This window comes from Oncorhynchus mykiss, chromosome 13 (assembly GCF_013265735.2).
Source record: "Oncorhynchus mykiss isolate Arlee chromosome 13, USDA_OmykA_1.1, whole genome shotgun sequence".
Taxonomy (NCBI): Eukaryota; Metazoa; Chordata; class Actinopteri; order Salmoniformes; family Salmonidae; genus Oncorhynchus; species Oncorhynchus mykiss.
The window spans coordinates 13698870-13726691 of record NC_048577.1 but is presented as its reverse complement, the minus strand read 5'-3'; the positions used below and the strand labels follow the sequence as shown (position 1 = coordinate 13726691).

Below are 27822 nucleotides of genomic sequence, written 5' to 3'. Positions count from 1 at the left end.
TGGTTTGCCTCTCTCTAGTGGGTCAATGTTGTACTGCAAGGCCAAATGTCTCATCACGTGGCTTTAAGACCTATGGTTTCTATGGCAGCCGCCAGTTATGTCCGGAAGAAACACTGCCATCATTATCCCATGGTGCAGCGTCAAGAAAGTTGAGAAAAATAGAAATCCATGGTAAGAAATACAACACTGTTTAGTTATGTCTTGATAAATATATTAAATGTTTGCAGTTTTGGGTATCTTAGCTTCCTAGCATGCAACGTTTTTGCTATCTGCCATGGTCTTTGCTCAGCAGCAGCTAACGTTAGCCAGCTGGCTTTAGATAACTTCTCCGTCATTCGTTGCAGATGGAGACATCTTCTCGTGATCAAGCTGGTGGAGGTCTGTGGAACTGTCCTAGAAGGACCCAGTACAGCAAGGAGATTCAGGACATGCTCAAATGTGGGGTTTTGTTCTCTCTCTTTGTGTGTGTGTAAGCGTTAGATCCACACAAATACAATAAGCCTACCTGTGCTCTGGTTTCACAGTAATGATGCAAGAGTCGAGACTCACCAACTTCCAGCAAAGGCAGCTCAATGACAAACTTAAGAGTGAGTGTCACATGTTTGTTATCCATCTTCTCTTGGAAAGTAATGTTGACTTACTGCTTGAACTTCCTCCACACCTATTGCTCTATTTTGGTCATTTTTTAATGAATAATTTTGCCAAACAAAGGTAAGATGTTATGTTGTTTTGTCTGCATTTTCAGAGGGATCAGCGTTGCCATTGACCTGCAACCCCACATCATCGGCTCCTCCCTCACTGCCCAAACCCAAAGTCTTAAAAAATAGCACAAACCGAACTCCAGCCAAGCCCCTGAGGCGCACCGCTGACAATTGTAGTTCTGGGGACAACTACACCAGAGATAGGTTCCGCCCCAGTGCCACACGTACGTGTTCCGCTTCAGCTCTACTACCTTTCAACTATCCGAGATGCTTGGAACTCTAAAGATAGAGGCCCTGTTCTCCTGATATCAGAACTAGTTCACTGATAGTTGGTCAGGGACACCTGGGAACAAATGTACCACTGTTCTTGTATAAAATAAAATAAATAAAAGTAATTTAGGCCTGTGTGTATGAGCCCTCTTTTACAGTAGTTCTCTCACATTTCAGTTGAATGCACTCAGTTGTGCAACTGACTAGGTATCCCCCTTTCCTTCTATGAGAGATCTGGATAAGAGATGTATGTGCGTTCATTCTCTCCCTCACTTCTCCTGTAAGGAGATTTAGAGAAGGAGAAGAGGAGGCTCCAGAACATTCTAGCTACGGGGCAGGAGGAACCCAGACCCAGTCGTCCCAGGAACATTTCCCTGGACCAGGGCCCAGAGGAGGAGAGGGACCGCTTCCAGGAGGGTGAGGTTTACCGCAGAGAGAGTTACTGCTTTCTGGCCACGGGGAAAAATGTCATCCACATCTCTGGCTCTCCTACATGTTTTCTACATAACTTTCCCCTCATTTCAATATGACTCTACTAAACTAATATACCCCAACCTACTGTAACCCCGTCCCAACACAGTGTTTGATTAAGGAGTTTCTCCTTGGTTTGATGTACGGTCTTCGCAAGTTTTCTAAGGATTGTGTTTCTTTCCTAGTTTTGGATGAGATTGAGGAGAGGAAAGAGTTTCTGGAGGAGATGACAGCCCTAGGGAAAGGGAAGCAGTATCGAAACATCATCAACACAGAGATCTCACAGGTAAGTTGTCTGATATTCCTGTGACATGAGGTATGTCTTTAAGGAAAATAATCTACACCCAAAAACAACAGTATTTACATTGTACGGTTTCGATGATACAGATTCACTGGTGAACACAACGTGAAATAACACACACAGGTACACTCACTCTCTCACACATTTTTTAACAGTTGTTTGTGTCTCCTCGCCTTCCAGAAAATCCGCGAGCTGGAGGTGATTGACAAGGCCCGCAGTGCAGAGCTGAGGACCATTATGCCAGAGAAGAAGACTGAGTGACAGAGAGGAATACTCATCTACTGACTTTGCTGAATGGATCTACTATACTGCTAATACTCTCCTACAGAAAATACACTGCACAGGAATTCTGAACTCAAACTTGGATACTAGTCTTCATTTGTGCATAAATGCTTGTTCAAATTATGGCATGGTAACAAATGTTGCTGGGAAGACCCCGATGCATCCTTGTCAAACTGTGAAAAAGCATTGTAGTGTACATTAAAATATGACCACATCTTTTTAGCGGCATTAATATGTTTTATTTCTCAGTCTCCCAGATTTCAATGCGATCCTGTTGTTTCTTTAGGAGCATGTTTCAACATAGCTCTACAGAAGCCCTTGGTGTGAGTTTTTAAATTGGAAGAAGAGGCACAAACACACACAGACAAGCAGCCATTTTGAATGGAAGACAAGATCGTGTACTAGACAATATATAACAAGACATTCAGTTTAACTCCGGACAAAAACGAGACTTATTGACGAATACATTTAAATAAGGGCACTCTTAACATAAACGGATCTCATAGTACTATTGACTTTGACGGCAGATTCTAAGTTAAGGCAAAACTCAATGGAATTAGACAGCGTTTACAAACAAAGGCATTGTAAAATATATAAATTAAAAAGATTTGCATATTTTGCAGACTTTCCCAAAACAGTTAAACTGATATCAACTGGTAGGTACTAATAGTTTGCTACATTGTTAAAAAGATATCTACGGAATTTATATACACAGAGTGTACAAAACATTAGGAACACATGCTCTTTCCGTGACCTAGACTGACCAGGCGAAAGCTAAGATCCCCTATTGATGACACTTGTTAGATCCACTTCAAATCAGTGTAAATGAAGGGGAGGAGACGGGTTAAATACGGATTTTTAAGCATTGAAACAACTGAGACATGGATTGTGTCTGTGTGCCATTCAGAGAGGGAACGGACAAGAAAATATTTAAGTGGCGGTTTGTGTTAACAGCAACGCTGCTGGGCTTTTTACGCTCAACAGTTTCCCGTGTTTATCAAGAACGGTCCACCACCCAAAGGACATCCAACCAACTTAACACAACTGTGGGAAGCATTGGAGTCAACATGGGCCAGCATCCCTGTGGAAAGCTTTCGACACCTTGTAGAGTCCATGCCCCAACGAATTGAGGCTGTTCTGAGGGCAAAAGGGGGTGCAACTCAATATTAGAAAGGTGTTCTTAAAATTTTGTACACTCACTGCCTGCATATATCCTTATTGTATAATGTAGCCCCCAGAACTGTTCACACTTGTTTCGGTTGTAAATCTGGTCAGATTCTGTAATACTATTAAGTCAGTGACCTGTCATGATACAACTATGTTAGTCAAATACACTGCTTTACATTCCTTGTTTCAAGTCATTACTTACATTCCATCTTAACTATTTCTTACCTGTCTGTCTTATGTCTCATTCTCAGACCCGTGATTATCCAACATAATATCTACAGTACAATAGTCAGTGATTTGGAAAACATGGTAAGTAGCTAGTTAAGAAATAACCTTTCCGCTAAAAGCTAGAGTAATTATTTGGGTTGTCATTACTCCATCTTAACTGGCAGTATTTACTCACAACAACGGGTTCCTCTTTTAAAAAAGATTCACAATAGTTCAGAAGTACCACAGACTCAAACCAGACAACCGACTGACACACACAACTCTTCGTTCTGTTTCCAATCTACAGACAATGAGACATATGCAGCGTCCATGAACAAAGGGGAAACCTTAGGACCACTGAATAAGCAGGAGATGAGAGAGTGTTCTTCCTTAGTTTCTACCATGATAAGAGACTGATGAATGGTAAGAAACCTGCAGTCATAGTATTTATATCTTTGTTAAAAGCCCATTTTTCAAAAGCCTGGGTCACAATGTGCAAAGTAATAATGAAAAGGGACAGAAGAAACCACATTTTGCGCTGAACCGCAAAGCTACAGAAAATATACCTCCTCTTCAATTCAGTCTTCAGATGTTTCTTAAGGTTTTAGTCTTAAAGCAGTTGAGTTCTCTTAACTTTCTCTTCACACAAAGGCAACTTCAAATATATACACAGTACAGAACGCATTGGAGTGGCTGTATTTGAAAGAGCATCATGGGAGCTACAGTAGGGAGCAGAGTATGTGAGCGGAGTGGAGCGAGGAGCTACGATAGGGAGCAGAGTATGTGAGCAGAGTGGAGCGAGGAGCTACGGTAGGGAGCAGAGATTGTGAGCGGAGTGGAGCGAGGAGCTACGGTAGGGAGCAGAGATTGTGAGCGGAGTGGAGCGAGGAGCTACGGTAGGGAGCAGAGATTGTGAGCGGAGTGGAGCGAGGAGCTACGGTAGGGAGCAGAGATTGTGAGCGGAGTGGAGCGAGGAGCTACGGTAGGGAGCAGAGTATGTGAGCGGAGTGGAGCGAGGAGCTACGGTAGGGAGCAGAGATTGTGAGCGGAGTGGAGCGAGGAGCTATGGTAGGGAGCAGAGTATGTGAGCGGAGTGGAGCGAGGAGGTACGGTAGGGAGCAGAGTATGTGAGCGGAGTGGAGCGAGGAGCTACGGTAGGGAGCAGAGTATGTGAGCGGAGTGGAGCGAGGAGCAACGGTAGGGAGCAGAGTATGTGAGCGGAGTGGAGCGATCCCAATTTGACTGGAGCCTCGGAGCGAGATTCTCAAAGGCTAGAGCGTCGGCCTTCTCGCCCACTCCAATTTCGTTCCAGTAGCGCTCACTTCACCAGCTCAGGGCATGCCCGGCCCAGCATGCATCTGTAGTCTACTTGTGTGCTGCTATAGCCCCTTACTTTAGCTACTGTCATGGAGTTCACTAAATATTTTCATAAAGAAACTGCTAAAACACACAGGTGCTAAATCACGGTGACTTACAAGATGAGGACCAAGAGCAAGAGAGGGATTGCGGCGATGTAGCGTCCACAACTAAAGAATCAAATCGTGGAATCTGAAAAGACACGCATCCCAAAGCATGATGGTGTACTTACCATATGCACATGCTAAAAAAAAAATAGGCTTGGCATATTCCAACGTATTTGTTTATTCAATTACTTGAATACCAAATGGTAAGTCAAGGTAGTCACAAAAATAGATGGGTGTTGGTTAAATTGTGATTTTAATGAATGGAGCGAATTTGGAGCGGCCATTTTTCCCCCCTGCGAGCGCAGAAGGGTTTTTTAGCGGAGCAGTTGAAAAAGAGGTGGATCGCCAGCACGAGCCGGATTTCCAACCGCTTAACTCTGCTCACATACTCTGGTAGGGAGGAGCGATTAGAAGGATATGCTACAGTAAGAGGAAGGAGGAGCAAATTGCAGGCTGCACACATTACAGTCTTTCACATAGCTGTGAGAATCCTGGGTTGTTTTTCCTTCTCACTGTGTTTTGTTTTCATCTGCCGTTTCCTTGCTCTTTCCATCTGATATGTCCCCCTGTAAAGGATGGTATCCCTCTTCCTTTTCTTCCATCCATCATCCACCTCCCTTGTTCAGCTCTTGTCCTTCTCTGCCATCTCCTTGCGTGGGCTGCCACCTTTTCCTTGGTTCACACTCAACCTCTTCAGAACCTTCATGGGTTTGAACTTCTTCTTCTTCTTCTGTTGCTGCTGTTGCTCGCCCTCTGCTGCTGGCTCCTTCTGGAAGTCTGGAGGAAGGGAGAGATGGAGAAAGAAGAGAGGGGGAAGACGGAGACATGGACGAGAAGCGTGAATACTTTGAGCGGAAAAAAAGATGAAAGGGAGAGTTCTAACAAAACATGAAGCTTTTGTCTCGTCTTACCCTTTCTCTTTAACATGGTCGCCACCAGCTTATCCTCTTCCTCTTCCCTGTTGGAGAAGCACAGTAAGATCACCAAAAAAACAGACATCGACTGCAGATCACCCTGCTCTTTCAGGAGACAGTAGATGATAGGTGATTGATGGGGCGGCAGGGTAGCCTAGTGGTTAGAGCGTTGGACTAGTAACCGGAAGGTTGTGAGTTCAAACCCCCGAGCTGACAAGGTACAAATCTGCCGTTCTGCCCCTGAACAGGCAGTTAACCCACTGTTCCCAGGCCGTCATTGAAAATAAGAATTTGTTCTTAACTGACTTGCCTGGTTAAATAAAGGTAAAATAAAAAATAAAAAATAAAATTGATTACCTCTGCCTGTCCTGATCCATGTTGTTGATGATTTGGTTCCGCTGTTCGATGACGGTGACCAGCTCTGTCATCAGCTCCTGCTCCCTGCCCTTGTCCTCCTCATTCCAGTCTTTCTCTACAAGATGGAGGGATTAAGAGGGGAGGATGAAGAGTAACGCAGTGACTTAAAACGTGGATTCTTTTCTGGACCCCGTTCCTTTTCAGTGAATTCAGTCCAACAACAAAGAGGAAGGAAGGAAAAATGTAATGGAAACAGGACTTTAGTTAACAAGCCTCCCATCCCGGGTAGCTGCAAGGGCCTTGTGCTCTATGATGCCATTCACAAACAGGAAGTGAGATCACACACCTGGCTTGTTAAGAAGACATCTCAGCTCATACTCTACATCAGCCTGCCTCTCCTCCAGGTTCTGCTGCTTGGCCCTGTCAAGAGAAAATAAATAGTGTGAGAATCTTAAAGAGACAGCTGCTAAATGGGCCAATGAGCACAGGCTCTGGTGAGGCTCTGGTACGTACGTGTAGACCAGCTCAGCCTCGCGGCGCACCAGCAGGTGTTTCTCATGGATCAGAGTGAACCAGTCCACCAGCAAAGTCTCCTCCTCCTCATCTAGAACAGGAATATGGATAATATTATACTATAGATACAAATATGGACTATTGACTTGACTATTAAACTATTGACTTGACTATTAAACTATTGACTTGACTATTAAACTATTAGACTATTGACCTGACTACTAAGACTATTGACCTGACTATTAGACTATTGACCTGACTATTAGACTATTGACCTGACTACTAAGACTATTGACCTGACTATTAGACTATTGACCTGACTACTAAGACTATTAGACTATTGACTTGACTACTAAGACTATTGACCTGACTATTAAGACTATTGACCTGACTAATAGACTATTGACTTGACTACTAAGACTATTAGACTATTGACTTGACTATTAAACTATTAGACTATTGACGTGACTACTAAGACTATTGACCTGACTATTAGACTATTGACCTGACTATTAGACTATTGACCTGACTACTAAGACTATTGACCTGACTATTAGACTATTGACCTGACTACTAAGACTATTAGACTATTGACTTGACTACTAAGACTATTGACCTGACTATTAAGACTATTGACCTGACTAATAGACTATTGACTTGACTACTAAGACTATTAGACTATTGACTTGACTATTAAACTATTAGACTATTGACCTGACTACTAAGACTATTGACCTGACTATTAGACTATTGACCTGACTATTAGACTATTGACCTGACTACTAAGACTATTGACCTGACTATTAGACTATTGACCTGACTACTAAGACTATTAGACTATTGACTTGACTATTAAACTATTAGACTATTGACATGACTACTAAGACTATTGACCTGACTATTAAGACTATTGACCTGACTATTAGACTATTGACTTGACTACTAAGACTATTAGACTATTGACTTGACTATTAAACTATTAGACTATTGACCTGACTACTAAGACTATTGACCTGACTATTAGACTATTGACCTGACTATTAGACTATTGACCTGACTACTAAGACTATTGACCTGACTATTAGACTATTGACTTGACTATTAGACTATTGACCTGACTATTAGACTATTGACCTGACTACTAAGACTATTGACCTGACTATTAGACTATTGACCTGACTATTAGACTATTGACCTGACTACTAAGACTATTGACCTGACTATTAGACTATTGACCTGACTACTAAGACTATTGACCTGAATACTAAGACTATTGACCTGACTATTAGACTATTGACCTGACTATTAGACTATTGACCTGACTATTAGACTATTGACCTGACTACTAAGACTATTGACCTGACTATTAGACTATTAGACTATTGACCTGACTATTAGACTATTGACCTGAATACTAAGACTATTGACTTGACTATTAAACTATTAGACTATTGACCTGACTACTAAGACTATTGACCTGACTATTAGACTATTGACCTGACTACTAAGACTATTGACCTGACTATTAGACTATTGACCTGACTACTAAGACTATTGACCTGACTATTAGACTATTGACCTGACTACTAAGACTATTGACCTGACTATTAGACTATTGACCTGACTACTAAGACTATTGACCTGAATACTAAGACTATTGACCTGACTACTAAGACTATTGACCTGACTATTAGACTATTGACCTGAATACTAAGACTATTGACCTGACTATTAGACTATTGACCTGACTACTAAGACTATTGACCTGAATACTAAGACTATTGACCTGACTACTAAGACTATTGACCTGAATACTAAGACTATTGACCTGAATACTAAGACTATTGACCTGACTATTAAACTATTAGACTATTGACCTGACTACTAAGACTATTGACCTGAATACTAAGACTATTGACTTGACTATTAAACTATTAGACTATTGACCTGACTACTAAGACTATTGACCTGACTATTAGACTATTGACCTGACTACTAAGACTATTGACCTGACTACTAAGACTATTGACCTGAATACTAAGACTATTGACCTGACTATTAAACTATTAGACTATTGACCTGACTACTAAGACTATTGACCTGAATAATAAGACTATTGACCTGACTATTAGACTATTGACCTGACTACTAAGACTATTGACCTGACTACTAAGACTATTGACCTGACTATTAAGACTATTGACCTGACTATTAAGACTATTGACCTGACTATTAAGACTATTGACCTGACTATTAGACTATTGACCTGACTATTAGACTATTGACCTGACTATTGACCTGACTATTAAGACTATTGACCTGACTATTAAGACTATTGACCTGACTATTAAGACTATTAAGACTATTGACCTGACTATTAAGACTATTGACCTGACTATTAGACTATTGATCTGACTATTAAGACTATTGACCTGACTATTAAGACTATTGACCTGACTATTAAGACTATTGACCTGACTATTAAGACTATTGACCTGACTACTAAGACTATTGACCTGACTACTAAGACTATTGACCTGACTACTAAGACTATTGACCTGAATACTAAGACTATTGACCTGACTATTAAGACTATTGACCTGACTATTAGACTATTGACCTGACTATTAAGACTATTGACCTGACTATTAACCTGACTATTAAGACTATTGACCTGACTATTAAGACTATTGACCTGACTATTAGACTATTGATCTGACTATTAAGACTATTGACCTGACTATTAAGACTATTGACCTGACTATTAAGACTATTGACCTGACTATTAAGACTATTGACCTGACTATTAAGACTATTGACCTGACTATTAAGACTATTGACCTGACTATTAGACTATTGACCTGACTATTCGACTATTGACCTGACTATTAACCTGACTATTAGACTATTGACCTGACTATTAAGACTATTGACCTGACTATTCGACTATTGACCTGACTATTAACCTGACTATTAGACTATTGACCTGACTATTAAGACTATTGACCTGACTATTAGACTATTGACCTGACTATTAAGACTATTGACCTGACTATTAAGACTATTGACCTGACTATTAACCTGACTATTAAGACTATTGACCTGACTATTAAGACTATTGACCTGACTATTAGACTATTGATCTGACTATTAAGACTATTGATCTGACTATTAAGACTATTGACCTGACTATTAAGACTATTGACCTGACTATTAGACTATTGACCTGACTATTAGACTATTCACCCGACTACTAAGACTATTGACCTGACTATTAGACTATTGACAAGACTACTAAGACTATTGACCTGACTACTAAGACTATTGACCTGACTACTAAGACTATTGACCTGAATACTAAGACTATTGACCTGACTATTAGACTATTGACATGACTACTAAGACTATTGACCTGACTATTAAGACTATTGACCTGACTATTAAGACTATTGACCTGACTATTAAGACTATTGACCTGACTATTAGACTATTGACCTGACTATTGACCTGACTATTAAGACTATTGACCTGACTATTAGACTATTCAACTATTGACCTGACTATTAACCTGACTATTAGACTATTGACCTGACTATTGACCTGACTATTAAGACTATTGACCTGACTATTAGACTATTAACCTGACTATTAACCTGACTATTAGACTATTGACCTGAAGATTAAACTATTAACCTGACTATTAGACTATTGACCTGACTACTAAGACTATTGACCTGACTACTAAGACTATTGACCTGAATACTAAGACTATTGACCTGAATACTAAGACTATTGACATGACTACTAAGACTATTGACCTGACTATTAAGACTATTGACCTGACTATTAAGACTATTGACCTGACTATTAACCTGACTATTAAGACTATTGACCTGACTATTAGACTATTGACCTGACTATTGACCTGACTATTAAGACTATTGACCTGACTATTAGACTATTCAACTATTGACCTGACTATTAACCTGACTATTAGACTATTGACCTGACTATTGACCTGACTATTAAGACTATTGACCTGACTATTAGACTATTAACCTGACTATTAACCTGACTATTAGACTATTGACCTGAAGATTAAACTATTAACCTGACTATTAGACTATTGACCTGACTACTAAGACTATTGACCTGACTACTAAGACTATTGACCTGACTACTAAGACTATTGACCTGACTACTAAGACTATTGACCTGACTATTAGACTATTAACCTGACTATTAACCTGACTATTAGACTATTGACCTGAAGATTAAACTATTAACCTGACTATTAATCTGGGACCACGCAACCTCCCTATATCATAAGAGTAGTCTTGAGAGGTTTATATGATAGTTTTACCATTGGGGTTATCGCGTAGTTTTCTCTCCAAAGCCACTCCTCTCTGCTCCAGCTCATCCAGCTGTTTCTCCAGCTCTCCCATCTCTCCATGGATGTCCTCAGCTGGGATGTACTGGTCTGACTGCACCTGGACAACACACACACATCACAAAACACAATAGCACTGCAATCTTAAAAAAAATACAATATGGTACAGTTCACATTATTTACATCCAGATTGAGTTGTTCCTTTGAAAACATTAGTGCCACTAGTCAAACTATAACCAATACCGTTGCCTATGGTAATAGCAGTAATAGTAGACTGTTGCTGGCTTGTCGCCAACATTCCATTAAAAAAAAAGACTCGGACTGTCTGATGCTGAATCCTCCAGTGACTCATTGAATTACAAACTTTAGCTGACTGTGGTGTCCTCACAATCTCACCTTGCGTTTGATGAGGGGGAAGCCGTGTCCAGGGGCGGGGGGCCGGGCGGGGCGAGGGCCTCTAGGGGGTCTGGTTTTGGGGGAGGGAGAGGCTTTCCTGTTGAAAGGGTTTTCCTTACAAGTCCGCTGGAAGTAGAGAGAAGAAGACAGAGATGAATGTCAAGGTATTAAATAATGATCATAGTATCTGTTAGTTAGGTATAAAGCTCATTACATTGAATATCTTGAATCATTAAAAGGTTCTTGGAAGTTAGTGCAGTTCATGTATTTTTACATGGTGAAAAAAATGAAAGGTCCAGAATCCCTTACCTTGGGGGGTGGAACTGGGATAGCACTTGATGCTGCCAGGGGGCTGGGTGTCGTTGGAGGTCTTGGGGGCGGGGGCCTGGCGCTCCGATTGCTCTGCGGAGTGGCCGGAGCAGAGCGAGGATTGGCTGGCTGGGGAGGAGGGGAGGGGCTCGGAGAGAGGCGATTGGCTGAGGTGGAGGGGGTGGGGGTGAAACCACCACAGGGCCCACAGATGGAGGGCTCTGATACGCTCTTGGTGAAAGGGTTGTCCTGATCGCCTGTGGCCCCACCCCCTAGGGAAGCTGGGTGGGAGGAGCTATGGTCGGAGGCAGAGGATAGGCTCTCTATGCTAATAGCTGGAGAGGGAGAGGAAGAGGACGGCTGGGAGTGAGGAAGGGCTGAAGAAATAGAGGGATGAAGTGATATCAGAAAACAGAAAAAAGGAGCAGAAGTTGAAATGGAAAACAAAGTAGAGTTGGATGGGAGGAGGATGGAGAGAAAAACATTGTGAACATCCATGTATACACGTCGAATGGTAACTTTCAAAATGACAACAACAAAACCACAGTGCTGTGCAGGACATACAAGACACATGATTGACATGATTTGAGGTGAAGTGGCTACAACTCGTCCAATGCTCTAACCCAGTGGTTCCCAACCTTTTTTGGTTACTGTACCACCAACTGAATTTTGCTCTGCCCAGAGGACCCCTGAAGTACATTTTACCAGGCAGTCTATGGTCTGATAAGTCTTCTCAAGTACCCCTGTGGGTAGGTCCTAGGTCCCCCGGTCTGGGAACCACTTCTCTAACCAACCTCTATCATATCCTGTTGCCATCAAGGCCCACTGACCTGAGTTAGAGCCGGGGGCCTTTGGAACAGGCTTTGGGGGCGCCGGGCGTTTCTTGCACCTGAAGCCATTGGGGCTTGCAGAGCGGGAGGAAATACCCCCAATGGGGGGCGTGTCTGGGTCAGCCTGGGAGATGCTGTACCACGGATGACTCACCACCACAGTGGGAGAAACCAAACTTCCTACTGACCCCTGCCCTGACCCCACCTCCTCTTCTTCCTCATCGAAGGGGTTGGCGGGTACAGGGGGCGTGGGTGGTCTGGAGCCCTCCCCTTTTAGAGAAGATAATGAACCAGTGTGTGGGGGTGTGGCCACTCCAGGGGGAGGGGGAGGTGCTGGTTTCTTCTTGGGTTCTTGGGATTGAACGAGGGCCAGCCAGGGCGGGTTAGGGGGTTTGGGGGCGTCGCTGGAGAGACTGGAGCTGAGAGACAGGATGAGTGGGGGAGACAGAAACAGAAAGGGAGGGGGGAGACAAAACAACAAAGACAAATGAGTGCATGAAAACATCAACATGCATTAACACACAAAGACTGCTGGACAGAGACTGGGAGAGAAACAGATGAAGTAGTCCAATCACTGTCGACTAGTAAAGATAGGTTAGTCAGTATACTGAACCTTCCAGGGGAGTGGGATCTTTCTCGAGGTCTGGGAGCTGGAGGAAGACATCTCCTGTGTTCACCACGATCACCTGAGAGTCAAAATCAGAGGTTTTTCATATATTTTATATTAGGATGGAGTTCACAGTTCAATTGAGGATCTACAGTAGAAAATAGCACTTACTTATTTCAGCTGTCAATCACCTTAAATCGACCACTTACCATTGACCGCAAGGTTGTCAACACAGGGTGGGCGGACCCTGGGGGCGGGACGAGGTGGAGGGGAGGGCTGTGACAAGCGGCGAGGGATGGGGACTGGCTTACTGTCCCCTAGTCCTAGATGACTGACAGGTGTAGAAGGGATAACCCCCTTGGCTGTGACTTTGGCTGTTGTCGGAGTCTCCTCCCCCTCCTCCTCGATGTCATCGAAAGGGTTGGGAGGAACGGAGGGTGGAGGTTTGACCTCTCTTTCCCCTGCACCGTCTTCCCTCTCGTTCTCTGTTTTCAAAGAGTCTGTTTTTGTCGTTGAGATAGGACATGGTGTAGAGTCAGAGTCATTGGTTGGTGTGGGGGTGTAATCCTCATTGGTGACGCCCTCTTGGGGAGGAGTCTCTTTTTGTGGAGTCTCTTTTTGTGGCGGAGTGTCTTTTGTTGGCATCTCATTTTGTGGCGGAGAGTCTTTTGTTGGCGTCTCATTTTGTGGCGTCTCATTTTGTGGCGTCTCATTTTGTGGCGGAGTGTCTTTTTGTGGCGTCTCATTTTGTGGTGTCTCATTTTGTGGCGGTGTCTCTTTTTGTGGTGTCTCATGGGGCGGTGTCTCTTTTGGTGGCGTCTCATGGGGCGGAGTCTCTTTTGATGGCATCTCTTGGGGCGGAGTCTCTTTTGGTGGCGTCTCTTGGGGCGGAGTCTCTTTTGGTGGCGTCTCTTGGGGCGGAGTCTCTTTTGGTGGCGTCTCTTGGGGCGGAGTCTCTTTTGGTGGTGTCTCTTGGGGCGGAGTCTCTTGGGGCGGAGTCTCTTTTGGTGGCGTCTCTTGGAGCGGAGTCTCTTGGAGCGGAGTCTCTTTTGGTGGCGGAGTCTTTGCCGCCTGGTCCCTCCCAGAAGGAGGAGAAGTTTGAGGCAGTATGGGTCGACCAATCCTGACGGATGGAACCATTGTCGGTCGCTTGCTTAGGTCCGGTCGGCCGTTCTGATTGGCTAAGGCAGACCTGGCAAAGTGATGCGTGCAGACCAGGGAGCCGACCTCGTTTCCTAGCTTGTAGGACCCAGGCAGCAGAGTGCTGCTACACTCCCTACACCTGAGAGAGAGGAGAGCAGGAGGCAACATTCAGACTATAGTCTGACATAGGCTCTGACAAACCCTGTGGTAAGCACATTGATTAAACACTTGAATTTCTCTAAACTCTGGAAATACATGTCAACAGAGGATATAAACGGTCTGTTTTGAGTCACTGGAATAGCAGTGTTTAATCATTATACAGTAAACAGACTCAGCAGTATGTTGTAGTAGCTGTGCAGACCAGATATGCAGTAACTGAACGGGTGTTCACCTGAAACAGTTGCGGTGGTAGAGCTTGCCGTCGACCAGGAACCTCTGCACCAAGTGGACGTGCCTCTGGCAGGCGGCGCAGCTGCTGCTGAGGGTGCTACGCTTCACCCCCGCCTGTACCCCTCCGTCCGTACCCATCGGACCAGGTAGGCTCAGCTAGCACAGGCGTGGCAGGCAGGTGGCCAGGGGGTGAGGGTCGCAGGTGGAGGGGGTGTGGGAAGGGGGAGATGGAGAGGATAGGGGGTAGGGAGGTGGGGGGAGATCAAACATGGAGTCAGGATCGAGGATGTGGAGGATTCATTCTGCTTATCTAGTTACAACCAGTCTGTTATATTTCCATCGCCTCCTCGGCTTAGAGTCATTGCCTTAACTAGCTACATGTATTTTATAATCGCTGAAAAACATTGTCTTGATATTAAAAAGTGATATGTATTAAGTGGAAAAGTAGTAAAGTTCCAAACCAGCCGCTAATTAGCAAGGAAAGTCTAGTAGAACACTAGTACTAGTGATGTAAGAAACTCTAGCAGGTGTTTTTAGGTTGAGTTAAAAGTCAAAGGGTTTAGCAGCAAGTGTTCAAACTTGGCACACAACGTTAGTAGTATAAAACAAGTGTTAAATAGACACTAACTATGTACAGAGGTTAAAGTTCAAAATGACTGACCTAACGGTTTTGATCCCCCTAGCCCCCCACCCCCCATCCTACTGTCTAGGCTCAGGACCAGAGAGAGGGGAGGAGTTCAGAGGCCAGGAAGAAGAAGAGGAAGAAGAGGAAGAAGAGGGGGAAGAGGAGGAGTGTTCTGTCTAAAGAGGGGGAAGAAGGGAGGAGGCCGGTATGGGGGGACGGTGGGAAGAAGTTGAAGAAAGGGCATGCGGAAGAAGGGGAGAGACAGGATACAAAGGCTATCTTTAAAAGAAAAACAATGGAGGCTAAACTTACAGGATATAGTCCACATTAATACTCTCTTATAGGACATATTTTTGAGATGGCCTATCCTACAAGTTTAGACTAAAATGTATTTAGTCAATAGAATTACTCAATCCCCGCACCGCGTTGATGTAACGGACAACGTGACTTCTATCGAAACACTCGCACACCAACGAGTACCCAACCTCTACCATACGGTCACACCAAAAGATGCCATAGACAGACAACAGTCCATTCATGCATCGGACACGTTAGCATTGACACCTGATACTGTGACAGTCAATGTTTTATAGAACACGTTTTCAGTGATTGTCCGAGTCTTGTCCGTGCCAAAATACCAGCACAAATAGTTTCCCTGTTATGTTAAACAAATACAATGAATTCGTTCTAGTTATCATGCATGTACAATAAAAGCTAAATCAATGTCGTATTTTGGGTATTTTATCTGGATCCCCATTAGCTGTTGCAAAAGCAGCAGCTACTCTTCCTGGGGTCCACGCAGCCATTAGTTTAAATTAATAAGGCTTAGAATCGTGTGAATGACATCATACACGCAATCCGTAAATCCAGAATATCTGCATATTACAAGTCGATATCCACGTAATAACAAGGAAAACATTATTTCCCATTGACCCCCAGTGTAAAAGAGGCAACTTTGTCGTGGAGTTTTGTTATACAGAAATAACACACCACGTCAGAAATCCCGACCTACGGTTCGCAGTGCTCCCACGTTGGGAAATAGAGCCTGTGAGAAGAGCCCTTTGGCTTCAGGCTATTCGGCGTGGGACAGCGGGGAATTGTGGGGAGCCGGTGTTCAAGTAGGCTACACGTAGCTAGCTATGTGTGTGGAAAACATTTCAACACAGGTAAGACATTTAACTTGTTTAGTGTAGTCTGTTTGTAGCGCCATTCACTACTTGTAGCCGTATAGTCTGTTTGATTGTGTTGACGGTCTTAGCTAGCTTAAAGTTCTGGTTGGAAGCTAGCAACACATATAAACAATAGCCTAAATGTTGGCTAATATTGCTGCGGGGGCAATGAGGAGATTCAGGACCTTTCCCCTACGCGTTTCCATGGCAATTCCATTGTTTTGGTCGCATTCCATTGACCTCTTTACCACATGTATTCATGCACAATCTGATTCCCGATACCATCGTAGCCCTTACCTCGGGCTCAACCACTTTGTCTTCCAGGGGGGCCACCGGTCTCTTCTGGGCCGGCTCAATGTGGCCTGTACCACTGGACCTCTTCAAGCAGGGGGGGTTGGCTACAGGAGAGGGAGATGGTATCAGTCAATTTCTAATGGAGTTTATGCATTGGCTAACTGTAGATATTTTCCTTTGCGTCAGAGCACTATAAAACCCAGAGGGCCTTTTGAGAGATCAGTTACAAATGCAATCGTATAGCAGTGACTCAGTGATGGCCTGTCAGTGATACTGTCGCATCTAATAACACAGGACCACTTCTCATCCAGCCAGCGAAGCGTTTAGGTTACAGCTGTGTACTAAAGGCCCAGGAGTACTGGACCACCGGTCAGTAAGCGATCGTTGTGGAACATTCAGATAGAACTATAATATGTAGAACAAATATGCCTTTCTGACAAATAGTAAGAGCTGTACTACTGACCATGGGACTTGTTGGTGAAGAAGTTGTAGTACTGGGATACATAGGTGATGATGCTCAGCCTGTCTGGCACTTTCATGGACACCATGTCCTCTGGGTCCAGCAGAGCAGGGATTCCCAGCTCCTCCTCCGCCACCTCAAACGCCTAGAGGAGGGAGGGAAGGAGGACGGGAGGGAGGGAGGGAAAGAATGGAGAAAGACGATGTGAAAACAGACATCAGTTATTTTATCGTGTGTGTGTGTGTGTGTGTGTACGTGCCTATGTAGACTTTGATACTTGACCTCCTGCTTCAAAAACCTCAGTGTCATTTGGTCATAATTAAATGCTACAGCCTGCCAGGTCATAATTAAATGCTACAGCCTGCCAGGTCATAATTAAATGCTACAGCCTGCCAGGTCATAATTAAATGCTACAGCCTGCCAGGTCATAATTAAATGCTACAGCCTGCCAGGTCATAATTAAATGCTACAGCCTGCCAGGTCATAATTAAATTCTACAGCCTGCCAGGTCATAATTAAATGCTACAGCCTGCCAGGTCATAATTAAACGCTACAGCCTGCCAGGTCATAATTAAACGCTACAGCCTGCCAGATCATAATTAAATGCTACAGCCTGCCAGGTCATAATTAAATGCTACAGCCTGCCAGATCATAATTAAATGCTACAGCCTGCCAGGTCATAATTAAATGCTACAGCCTGCCAGGTCATAATTAAATGCTACAGCCTGCCAGGTCATAATTAAATGCTACAGCCTGCCAGGTCATAATTAAATGCTACAGCCGGCCAGGTCATAATTAAATGCTACAGCCTGCCAGAATACTGTTGGTTGGATAACCATCTGCCTAATGAAAAATTCCACTGAGGAAATGAAGGCCTTAATAGTTATCTGCCCCAAATGGTACCCTATTCTCTATATAGTGCACTACTTTGACCAGGGTCCATTTGGCTCTTGTCAAAAGTAGTGCAATATGTAGGGAATAGGTGCCATTTGGGACGCAAAGCTGATCAGGTTACAAAACACTGGGGATAATACAATCACTTGGCAGCTGTTCAGTAAACAGGGCCACAATTGATGCAAAACTGTGTACATGTAAACAAACTGTGTACATGTAAACAAACTGTGTACATGTAAACAAACTGTGTACATGTAAACAAACTGTTACAAACGGTGTACATTTAAACAAACCAGTGAACGGGGGCTGTTTTTGCATGTGAAAAACAGACATATTCATGTAATTTCAGTCAAAACAACGACAGATTGCAGACAGTAGTTGAGCTGAATGCTATCCCAGCAGCAAGATCAACTCTGGCAATTAACTCGAAACAGAACGTCCCATGATGAATAAACCTTCAAGGATTATCAGGAGTCAGATAAGTCTGAGAAACAATGGTAAACAAACGCAGGGGAACAACTGAAATCTACCGTGTAGACAGTTTTTGGACGTTAATCACCTAGCTTTAGTTTAGCATGCTGCGTGTTTGGGTTCAGGATTAGGCTGTCTCGGGCTAACTCAGGCTAATGCTGTAGCTACAGTGAAACACTGCAAATGTTCACAGATATCCGACATGCTGCCAGTGAAACAAACAGTTATTTCGACCACCAACTGCTTCAACCCTGAAAAAGCTCTTGGATAATTGGAAAGAAATGTAACTAGTAGCATTCAGTAGACAACACTCAAGCTCAGTTTGAGGATTTCTATAAGTAGGCTAACCAAACCCTACTCAACATCAGGGCAATGTTATTTTGGCACCTTTGCAGTTTTTGATAAACAAATATGTGGCTTTGTTATTTAAATGATTGCTACAAACAAACCGATAGCGGAGGACGATTTCTTTTTCATATCCTCCCTTTGGTTAACTGTTCTGTCTTTCTTTCCTGTCCTCATTTGCTTGCTCTCGCTCCCCCCTTCTCTCCTTCCCTCCCCCCTTCACATGTCAGGCTCCGGCAGGAACCAATAAACAACTATGCTCTCTACAGACAGACAGACAGACAGAGACACAGAAAGACAGACAGAGACATAGAAAGACAGACATGAAACAGACAGATGAAAATGTATGATAGTTAGCTGACTAACTAACTGCAGACACTGCTCCACTGTCTCACCCACGTGACATCTGTTACTCATCTCTATTACCTTCCAAAACAACACTACCCCGTCTCATAGACACTAGTAGGCCTACACCTGGTTACACTGTATTCTAGCATTACAGAACTCCCCCAATACATACCCCACCACAGACACAGAGAAGGGAACCAGAGTGACGACCATGACTCACTTGTCACAGCTAATTACAGTATTCGGCAACATGAAGTCACTAGCTGGTTCACAACTAATCATTACATCTAGGCCAAGGCTATTAGAGTGTGTCTGCGTGTGGAGAGAAGTGATATGTGTTCTAGTGACTCACCAGACGGTTGTTCTCGTAGACATTCTCTTTGGAGAGGGAGTCAAAGTCTCTAGAATGACAGGGGGGAAAGAGACAACATTTAAAATCCAAACAAATAACCTACTCTAAATCATAGATACAATCACAAGACTACGTTCAAATTATGAGAGATCACAATGCTATTGTTAGGTAAAAGGGTGAGCATCTAACCTGACCAGAAATAACCCATATAGCATATTAAAGCTATAATATGTCACTTTTTGGGCAACCCGACCAAATTCACATAGAAATTTGAGTTATAGATCAGTTATAGATGGATTCCCATTGAAAGCATGTCTAAGAAGTGGTAGATATGTTCTATAAGTGCTATTTCTATGCTTCCGTTCTGAAGTTTTGCTTTTGCGTCTTTTACTTTGGGTTTTGTACACCAGCTTCAAACAGCTGAAAATACTATATTTTGGGTTATGGAAAATATATTTCACAGTGGTTTAGATGGTACAATGATTCTCTACGCAATGACTGTTTGTTTTGTCACACAAACTGAAATTAGGCTAACTATTAGAATTTAGTGGGGGTTAGTCGGTTTGATCTGAAAAGTCTTGAGTGATGGCCCATCAAACAACATCAGGATCCGAACAGAACGACAGACAGTGTTTGGCCATACACAACCAGTTACCTCTATATTTCATTGAGAATGGGGCCACAGCACCCATCAACATCAACAGTGTTTTATGGGTGAACCCCACTGTGATGAAAGGACAGCAGGTTGGCTCAACACAGCAGTAATGAGTAGGTGGCTGGTTGACTGGGCCTGGAGCAGGGAACTAAACCTCATGTTCCCACCAGTTAACATCCTGCCGTAAAATTGGGTCTGTGTCTCAAATGGAACTATGTAGAGCACTACTTTTGACCAGAGCTCTATGGGCCCTGATCAAAAGTCGTGCACTATGTAGGGAATAGGGTGGGATTTGGGACGCACCCTAGAACCTTTGAGAGTTGCTTTTGGACGCAAAGTCTCTGCTCTGTTAAAGAAGGGAAATAGAAAAAACACCAACCTGTTGGTTCTCAGTCTGGATACAGGAAACCTCACTAGCACAGCCAGCCCACAGAATAGTATGAGACTGCCTATAGCATAGCCAGCCCACAGACTGGTATGAGACTGCCTATAGCACAGCCAGCCCACAGAATAGTATGAGACTGCCTATAGCACAGCCAGCCCACAGACTGGTATGAGACTGTCTATAGCACAGCCAGCCCACAGAATAGTATGAGACTGCCTATAGCATAGCCAGCCCACAGACTGGTATGAGACTGTCTATAGCACAGCCAGCCCACAGAATAGTATGAGACTGCCTATAGCACAGCCAGCCCACAGACTGGTATGAGACTGCCTATAGCACAGCCAGCCAATAGACTAGTATTAGACTGCCTATAGCACAGCCAGCCCACCGACTGGTATAACGCAGCCCATAGCACAAAGTGAGCTCTGTTCTCCCCCTAATCTGACTCCCATGGCCCCAAATGCACTTAGCCTAGCCGTCCTGACCTAGCGCTACGTCACACACACTGCCACTCTGCTGTAGGCCTACTGGTGCTAAAGCGCTAATGCTACAGCCCAGTCTGCTATTACTCAAAGTTGTGCAAAGTGCAGCAACTGCCACTGCCAAATCCTCCTTGAGTAACACTGGAGTCTCTGGAGAGGTGCCCCTCAGTGCTTCAACAGTTGACAGCCTGACAGGCCAGAACAGAGCAATGCTTCGACAGACCAGATCAGAGCAATGCTTCGACAGACCAGATCAGAGGAATGCTTTTTAGATTATAATCTTTGAGAACAAGAAATCAATAAAAGCTAAACAGTCAGGGAGAAACAAAGATTCTACTAACAATAGATGGGGGTATTTTTGGCATGGCTGGATTAGTGATGGGGCACACAGGGTTAGGGTACATGGGGCCCTGATTGATTTTGTTATAATGTTTGTGCATAAGAACACAGAATCAGCCATGGCAAAATGTGTATAATTGAAGGAAATTCATTTTCACACTGCAAAATGTTCTCTCGGCTCCATGGAAAAATGTATAGAATTGCAAGAAATTTACTGGAAAAAACAGCACATTTTTCTCTCTGCCAACAGTTCCAGACCGACTTAACCCACTCCTTCTGCCAGCATTGCACATTTTTGGGGGAGAAACACTGCAGACCATGACATGGAAGGATGAGGCACTGAGAACCTAATTCTACAAGTATTGCTGCCCTGCTCACAAGCTGATTTTCGATGAGGGGCCTGCCATCGCCACCGGTGTGTCAACCATCCTCACGATTAAGTCCTGTACTGTGTGTGAGTGGACTTGGTGTCGCTGCCAACAAGCTACATGGTCTGCTTTAAGCTACATGGTCTGCTTTAAGCTACATGGTCTGCTTTAAGCTACATGGTCTGCTTTAAGCTACATGCTCTGGTGGTTAACAACAAAACACAGCATGTAGTCAAATGTCCTCAGCATATTTGTTGGTGATGTTGCTGCGTGGACAGTATAAAGAGAAAAGAGGAGACATGTTGAACCGTCTGGGTGGGTGAGCTGCACGGTGTGGGAGAAAACAAACCTCAACCCGTCAGAAAGGTTCAACTGAGAAACACAGAGGTAGAGAACACCGTGTCTGGGTAGAGAACACAGTGTCAGGGTAGAGAACACCGTGTCAGGGTAGAGAACACCGTGTCAGGGTAGAGAACACCGTGTCAGGGTAGAGAACACCGTGTCAGGGTAGAGAACACCGTGTCTGGGTAGAGAACACCGTGTCTGGGTAGAGAACACCGTGTCTGAGTAGAGAACACCGTGTCAGGGTAGAGAACACCGTGTCAGGGTAGAGAACACCGTTGTCAGGGTGGAAACGGGAAGTGAAATACACAAAAGGGGAAAAGAGAGACAATACGGAGGCCACTAGCATCATGTGCAGGGGAGAAGGACAGATCAAACAAAACACGTCTGACACGAGGAGACCGTAGAGGCACCGAAATCACATGAAACTGAGGTCAATAGTGACGGAATAATAACTGATAGGGGCCAATCTGTCTGAACCCATCGATGGATCTACTGAATAAGGCTTCTTGTTGGTACTGAGGAAATAATACAAGTTGCAGCTACCCAACCTTGGTCAGGCTTATAGCTTCTGTTTAATCACCTTGCTTATTCACCCTGAACCAAGAGCCACTTCAGTCAGAGAGAACTGGACCCGGTCTGATCCTGAATGACATTACTAGGTTTCAGTCAGATAAGTCATCTGTATAGTACAGTGGCGTGCTGAACGCTGTCAGTGATAAGAACTGGAGTAGCATCGCTGTGCAGTACTGTACACCGGCTGGCTAGAGTAGCATCGCTGTGCAGTACTGTACACCGGCTGGCTAGAGTAGCATCGCTGTGCAGCACTGTACACTGGCTGGCTAGAGTAGCATCGCTGTGCAGTACTGTACACCGGCTGGCTAGAGTAGCATCGCTGTGCAGTACTGTACACTGGCTGGCTAGAGTAGCATCGCTGTGCAGTACTGTACACCGGCTGGCTAGAGTAGCATCGCTGTGCAGTACTGTACACCGGCTGGCTAGAGTAGCATCGCTGTGCAGTACTGTACACCGGCTGGCTAGAGTAGCATCGCTGTGCAGCACTGTACACCGGCTGGCTAGAGTAGCATCGCTGTGCAGTACTGTACACCGGCTGGCTAGAGTAGCATCGCTGTGCAGTACTGTACACCGGCTGGCTAGAGTAGCATCGCTGTGCAGTACTGTACACCGGCTGGCTAGAGTAGCATCGCTGTGCAGTACTGTACACCGGCTGGCTAGAGTAGCATCGCTGTGCAGTACTGTACACCGGCTGGCTAGAGTAGCATCGCTGTGCAGTACTGTACACCGGCTGGCTAGAGTAGCATCGCTGTGCAGTACTGTACACCGGCTGGCTAGAGTAGCATCGCTGTGCAGTACTGTACACCGGCTGGCTAGAGTAGCATCGCTGTGCAGTACTGTACACCGGCTGGCTAGAGTAGCATCGCTGTGCAGTACTGTACACCGGCTGGCTAGAGTAGCATCGCTGTGCAGTACTGTACACCGGCTGGCTAGAGTAGCATCGCTGTGCAGTACTGTACACCGGCTGGCTAGAGTAGCATCGCTGTGCAGCACTGTACACCGGCTGGCTAGAGTAGCATCGCTGTGCAGTACTGTACACCGGCTGGCTAGAGTAGCATCGCTGTGCAGTACTGTACACTGGCTGGCTAGAGTAGCATCGCTGTGCAGTACTGTACACCGGCTGGCTAGAGTAGCATCGCTGTGCAGTACTGTACACCGGCTGGCTAGAGTAGCATCGCTGTGCAGTACTGTACACCGGCTGGCTAGAGTAGCATCGCTGTGCAGCACTGTACACCGGCTGGCTAGAGTAGCATCGCTGTGCAGTACTGTACACTGGCTGGCTAGAGTAGCATCGCTGTGCAGCACTGTACACTGGCTGGCTAGAGTAGCATCGCTGTGCAGTACTGTACACCGGCTGGCTAGAGTAGCATCGCTGTGCAGTACTGTACACTGGCTGGCTAGAGTAGCATCGCTGTGCAGCACTGTACACTGGCTGGCTAGAGTAGCATCGCTGTGCAGTACTGTACACCGGCTGGCTAGAGTAGCATCGCTGTGCAGCACTGTACACTGGCTGGCTAGAGTAGCATCGCTGTGCAGTACTGTACACCGGCTGGCTAGAGTAGCATCGCTGTGCAGTACTGTACACTGGCTGGCTAGAGTAGCATCGCTGTGCAGTACTGTACACCGGCTGGCTAGAGTAGCATCGCTGTGCAGTACTGTACACTGGCTGGCTAGAGTAGCATCGCTGTGCAGTACTGTACACTGGCTGGCTAGAGTAGCATCGCTGTGCAGTACTGTATACCGGCTGGCTAGAGTAGCATCGCTGTGCAGTACTGTACACCGGCTGGCTAGAGTAGCATCGCTGTGCAGTACTGTACACCGGCTGGCTAGAGTAGCATCGCTGTGCAGTACTGTACACCGGCTGGCTAGAGTAGCATCGCTGTGCAGTACTGTACACCGGCTGGCTAGAGTAGCATCGCTGTGCAGTACTGTACACCGGCTGGCTAGAGTAGCATCGCTGTGCAGTACTGTACACCGGCTGGCTAGAGTAGCATCGCTGTGCAGTACTGTACACCGGCTGGCTAGAGTAGCATCGTTGTGCAGTACTGTACACTGGCTGGCTAGAGTAGCATCGCTGTGCAGTACTGTACACCGGCTGGCTAGAGTAGCATCGCTGTGCAGTACTGTACACCGGCTGGCTAGAGTAGCATCGCTGTGCAGTACTGTACACCAGCTGGCTAGAGTAGCATGAGAGCTAAATGCAGGTTGGCAGGAGGAGGCCCCTGCTGCAGATTACCCTGACGGCCTGTCTGTCTGGATCAGACTGAAGACAGTCACAGAGAGGCCAGGCCCCTGCAGCGCTGCTGGTTGGCTGATGAGGCTGCCTGGCCAAATAGCTCTGAGCTCAGGAGACAGAGGTAGAGCTGGATCTTCAGCCTTTGACCCATAGAGGAAGATGTACTGTAACATATGTGGTGTCATTTGCACTCACTCACTCCCTTTCTACTGTATGTAGTAGTTGAATGCTTAGGTCACGTCGTGTGATCTCATGTCCTGTCACACACACAAACCAGGATAGGTGCCGTGGGTAGTACTGGTGCAGTGTGTATGAGATCCTGCATGCAGGTCATGCACGCTTGGTTTTCACACACGTTGAAGGACATGGACACAGAACATGTGACATCTGCTGTACAGTAATAAGACATTCCTTTACACAGCAGAGTTACAGTATGAGATGCATGGTTGTACCTGAATCATCTGTAGTGTATTGAATGTGAGGCATCAGTTTGCTCACTCCTACTCTCAGCCAAGGCAGTTCTATTTACCATCTTCCGCCTCCTTGCAGCCCATCATCGCAATCATTTTAATGCAGTTAGTTTGCGGCCTAACTGTGCCCTTGTTCTGCGACTGCAGTGTGTGCGAGTCCCACACAGGAAAAGGGGTGTGTTGTTACAGACAGGGCCAGACCCGTCAACCCACATTAGATACCGTACAGCACACTTGGCTTACCCTTGGTTTTCCCCTTTCTAACGCTGCTTAGAAACAGTCTCTGCAATGACGCCTGGACTACAAGTCAAGCCTAGGTTTGCTGGCTGTAATAGCTCACAACAACGTTGTTGGTGGAACACTGATTGTTGTGGCGAAAGGCAATGTAGGTTAGCAAAACATATATTTGTGCACACAAACACTGGTGCCAAAATGATAAACAGCAACACAAGCTAGAGGGCACACCCTCCCTATATTTAGTTTCATGTTGAAGTGACATGATCTTGATCGAGTTCAAAAGGTTTCCGCTCCACAGTTCTGTGACGGTGAGGACAAACTTAGTCCCCTGGCTACATCATTCCGAAGGTGGTCTGGCTCTGGCTGAGAGCACTAACTTGCCACCCCATTATATTATTATTAGTTACAGGCTAGATTTTTTAAAATTTAACTAAGCAAGAACTAGATCAGTTCATTTAGCCTAGAGTTTGACAAGGAACACTAGTGTACTCGGGTGTTCTGCTAGGATTAGATTACAGTGAAATCAGCAGTCACGCATTACGGTATCGAAGTTCAGCACCCAGATAACGTTAGTTCTGTTGTTAACAGTTGTTACATTGTAACAGCACGTTGAAACATTGTATTTAGTGATCGTATTTTGGAGCAACAAATTGTTAAATTCTTGATGAGTTTGTGAGTTCCATTATTTTAGAATTCTTGTCAATATTGACATTTTGCCCTGATGTGTTAAATAAACCCACTCTTTGTTACTGGCGTGTTATGTTTCTAAATATGTATTGTTTTAGAGGGACAATATCGCCTTTTTTAGGCCTGGGAAGAAGTGGAGAAGGTTTATTGAAACTAACTAAATACTTACATCAAATCCGGTCTATATCGGTGGATTATGGCACAAAATGCCAAGCCATCCCGGAAAGACGATGACATGTTCTTGATGTCTACATCGTTGTAACTCTCGCATTGTATCCGACACCATTCTTGAAGTGCTTTTAAAGACCCCATGTTTGGAAACATTCAGATTTTATTCCTTTCGATATAGGTCTCATCCCAGGTGTAGCGGGATGAGAAATCAGCTTTTGTAGGATTCTAGAAGCTGTCCTCCTGCTTTTCGAATTTTGGAGGACAACACCCGAAATGACTCATTCGGAATTCCATTGACTGGTCGAGGATAGTAGTCACGTTTGGTAGCGAGCAGGCTAACTTTGCGATGTCAATGAAACATTGGTTTCCACAACTCCGCCAGCAAATGTGATCAAAGTTTCGATCTGCAAGTTTTCCCAACACGCACAATCAATAATCACCAGATAAAAAGAATCCCACATACAATGGGTTTGACAGCTTGTCACAGAAACGTTGTCAGTGGCTAGCTAGCTACCTGGATTAGCTAGCTTCGGTCCAAATTTAGACGAACATCTCAACCCTGCTCCAGACTGATGCAGTTAGCCTTTTAGCGAGTTAGCTACCTGAAGCTAACTAGCCATGTTTTCACTTGGGAAAACACATTGACCCGAAACGTGTCAATAAAATAATATGAAACACGTCCCTTATTCGTGTGAACTCAGTTACAATTCTTATGTTGAAGCATTCATCCAAAACTTTAAATGGGAAACGTCGTTGCTTGTTATATGGTGCAGTCCCATCTGTGTCGTTACACCGGTCAGACTCCAGAACAAGGCGCTTTTTCTTTCTCGTGCACTCTTCTTGACGCCAAAACAAAAGATACATGTATCAAACGCACAGTTATGTTTGGATGGCGTTGATGGTTAATTAAATGTATAATGACAAATTAATTGTAATCAAGGCAGCCGACCATTCTGCCAAGCCTTGCTTCGGCTGCCTGCTGTTGAAATGAAACGAATTCAACAACGTTACTCCTATGTGTCCGCTAGAGGGAGCAGTTAAATACTTTTTTTGGCAACTTGTTTGGCCACTGTAATTACAGGACACACACTCAGTCTGTTGTTGACAGCGACACAAACTCACAAATTGACGTTTATGGAAGATGTTGTTGGTCTCTCCTCCTCTCTGTGGAGTTTAATAGACGTATAAGTGAAACTCTAACTGCA

General features: G+C 44.7%; 2 protein-coding genes across 3 annotated transcripts; one reads left to right on the top strand and one right to left on the bottom strand.

Moving 5' to 3' along the window:
• The first annotated feature begins 57 nt into the window (after window positions 1–57).
• On the top strand, window positions 58–3871 carry c13h22orf23 (chromosome 13 C22orf23 homolog). The gene is made up of 7 exons (XM_021556811.2): window positions 58–171; window positions 345–438; window positions 525–587; window positions 746–925; window positions 1257–1388; window positions 1628–1728; window positions 1924–3871. The coding sequence occupies exons 1-7, from the start codon at window positions 169–171 to the stop codon at window positions 2002–2004; spliced, it is 654 nt and encodes a 217-aa protein (XP_021412486.1). The 5' UTR covers window positions 58–168; the 3' UTR covers window positions 2005–3871.
• On the bottom strand, window positions 2249–27630 carry LOC110485691 (MICAL-like protein 1). Of its 2 annotated transcripts, none has more exons than XM_036940338.1 (16): window positions 26616–27630; window positions 19670–19718; window positions 17263–17404; window positions 16803–16903; window positions 14713–14867; window positions 13388–14460; window positions 13185–13257; window positions 12572–12990; window positions 11742–12076; window positions 11433–11558; window positions 11010–11136; window positions 6647–6737; window positions 6480–6553; window positions 6134–6248; window positions 5774–5820; window positions 2249–5639 (listed from the first exon to the last, which is right to left on the bottom strand). In XM_036940338.1, exons 1-16 carry the CDS (start codon window positions 26768–26770, stop codon window positions 5485–5487), a joined length of 3237 nt encoding a protein of 1078 aa, XP_036796233.1. In that variant the 5' UTR covers window positions 26771–27630; the 3' UTR covers window positions 2249–5484. The 2 variants fall into 2 exon arrangements, with proteins under 2 accessions (XP_036796233.1, XP_036796232.1); XM_036940337.1 differs by having other exon boundaries at window positions 11742–12118; window positions 26616–27629.
• Window positions 27631–27822: the final 192 nt, after the last annotated feature.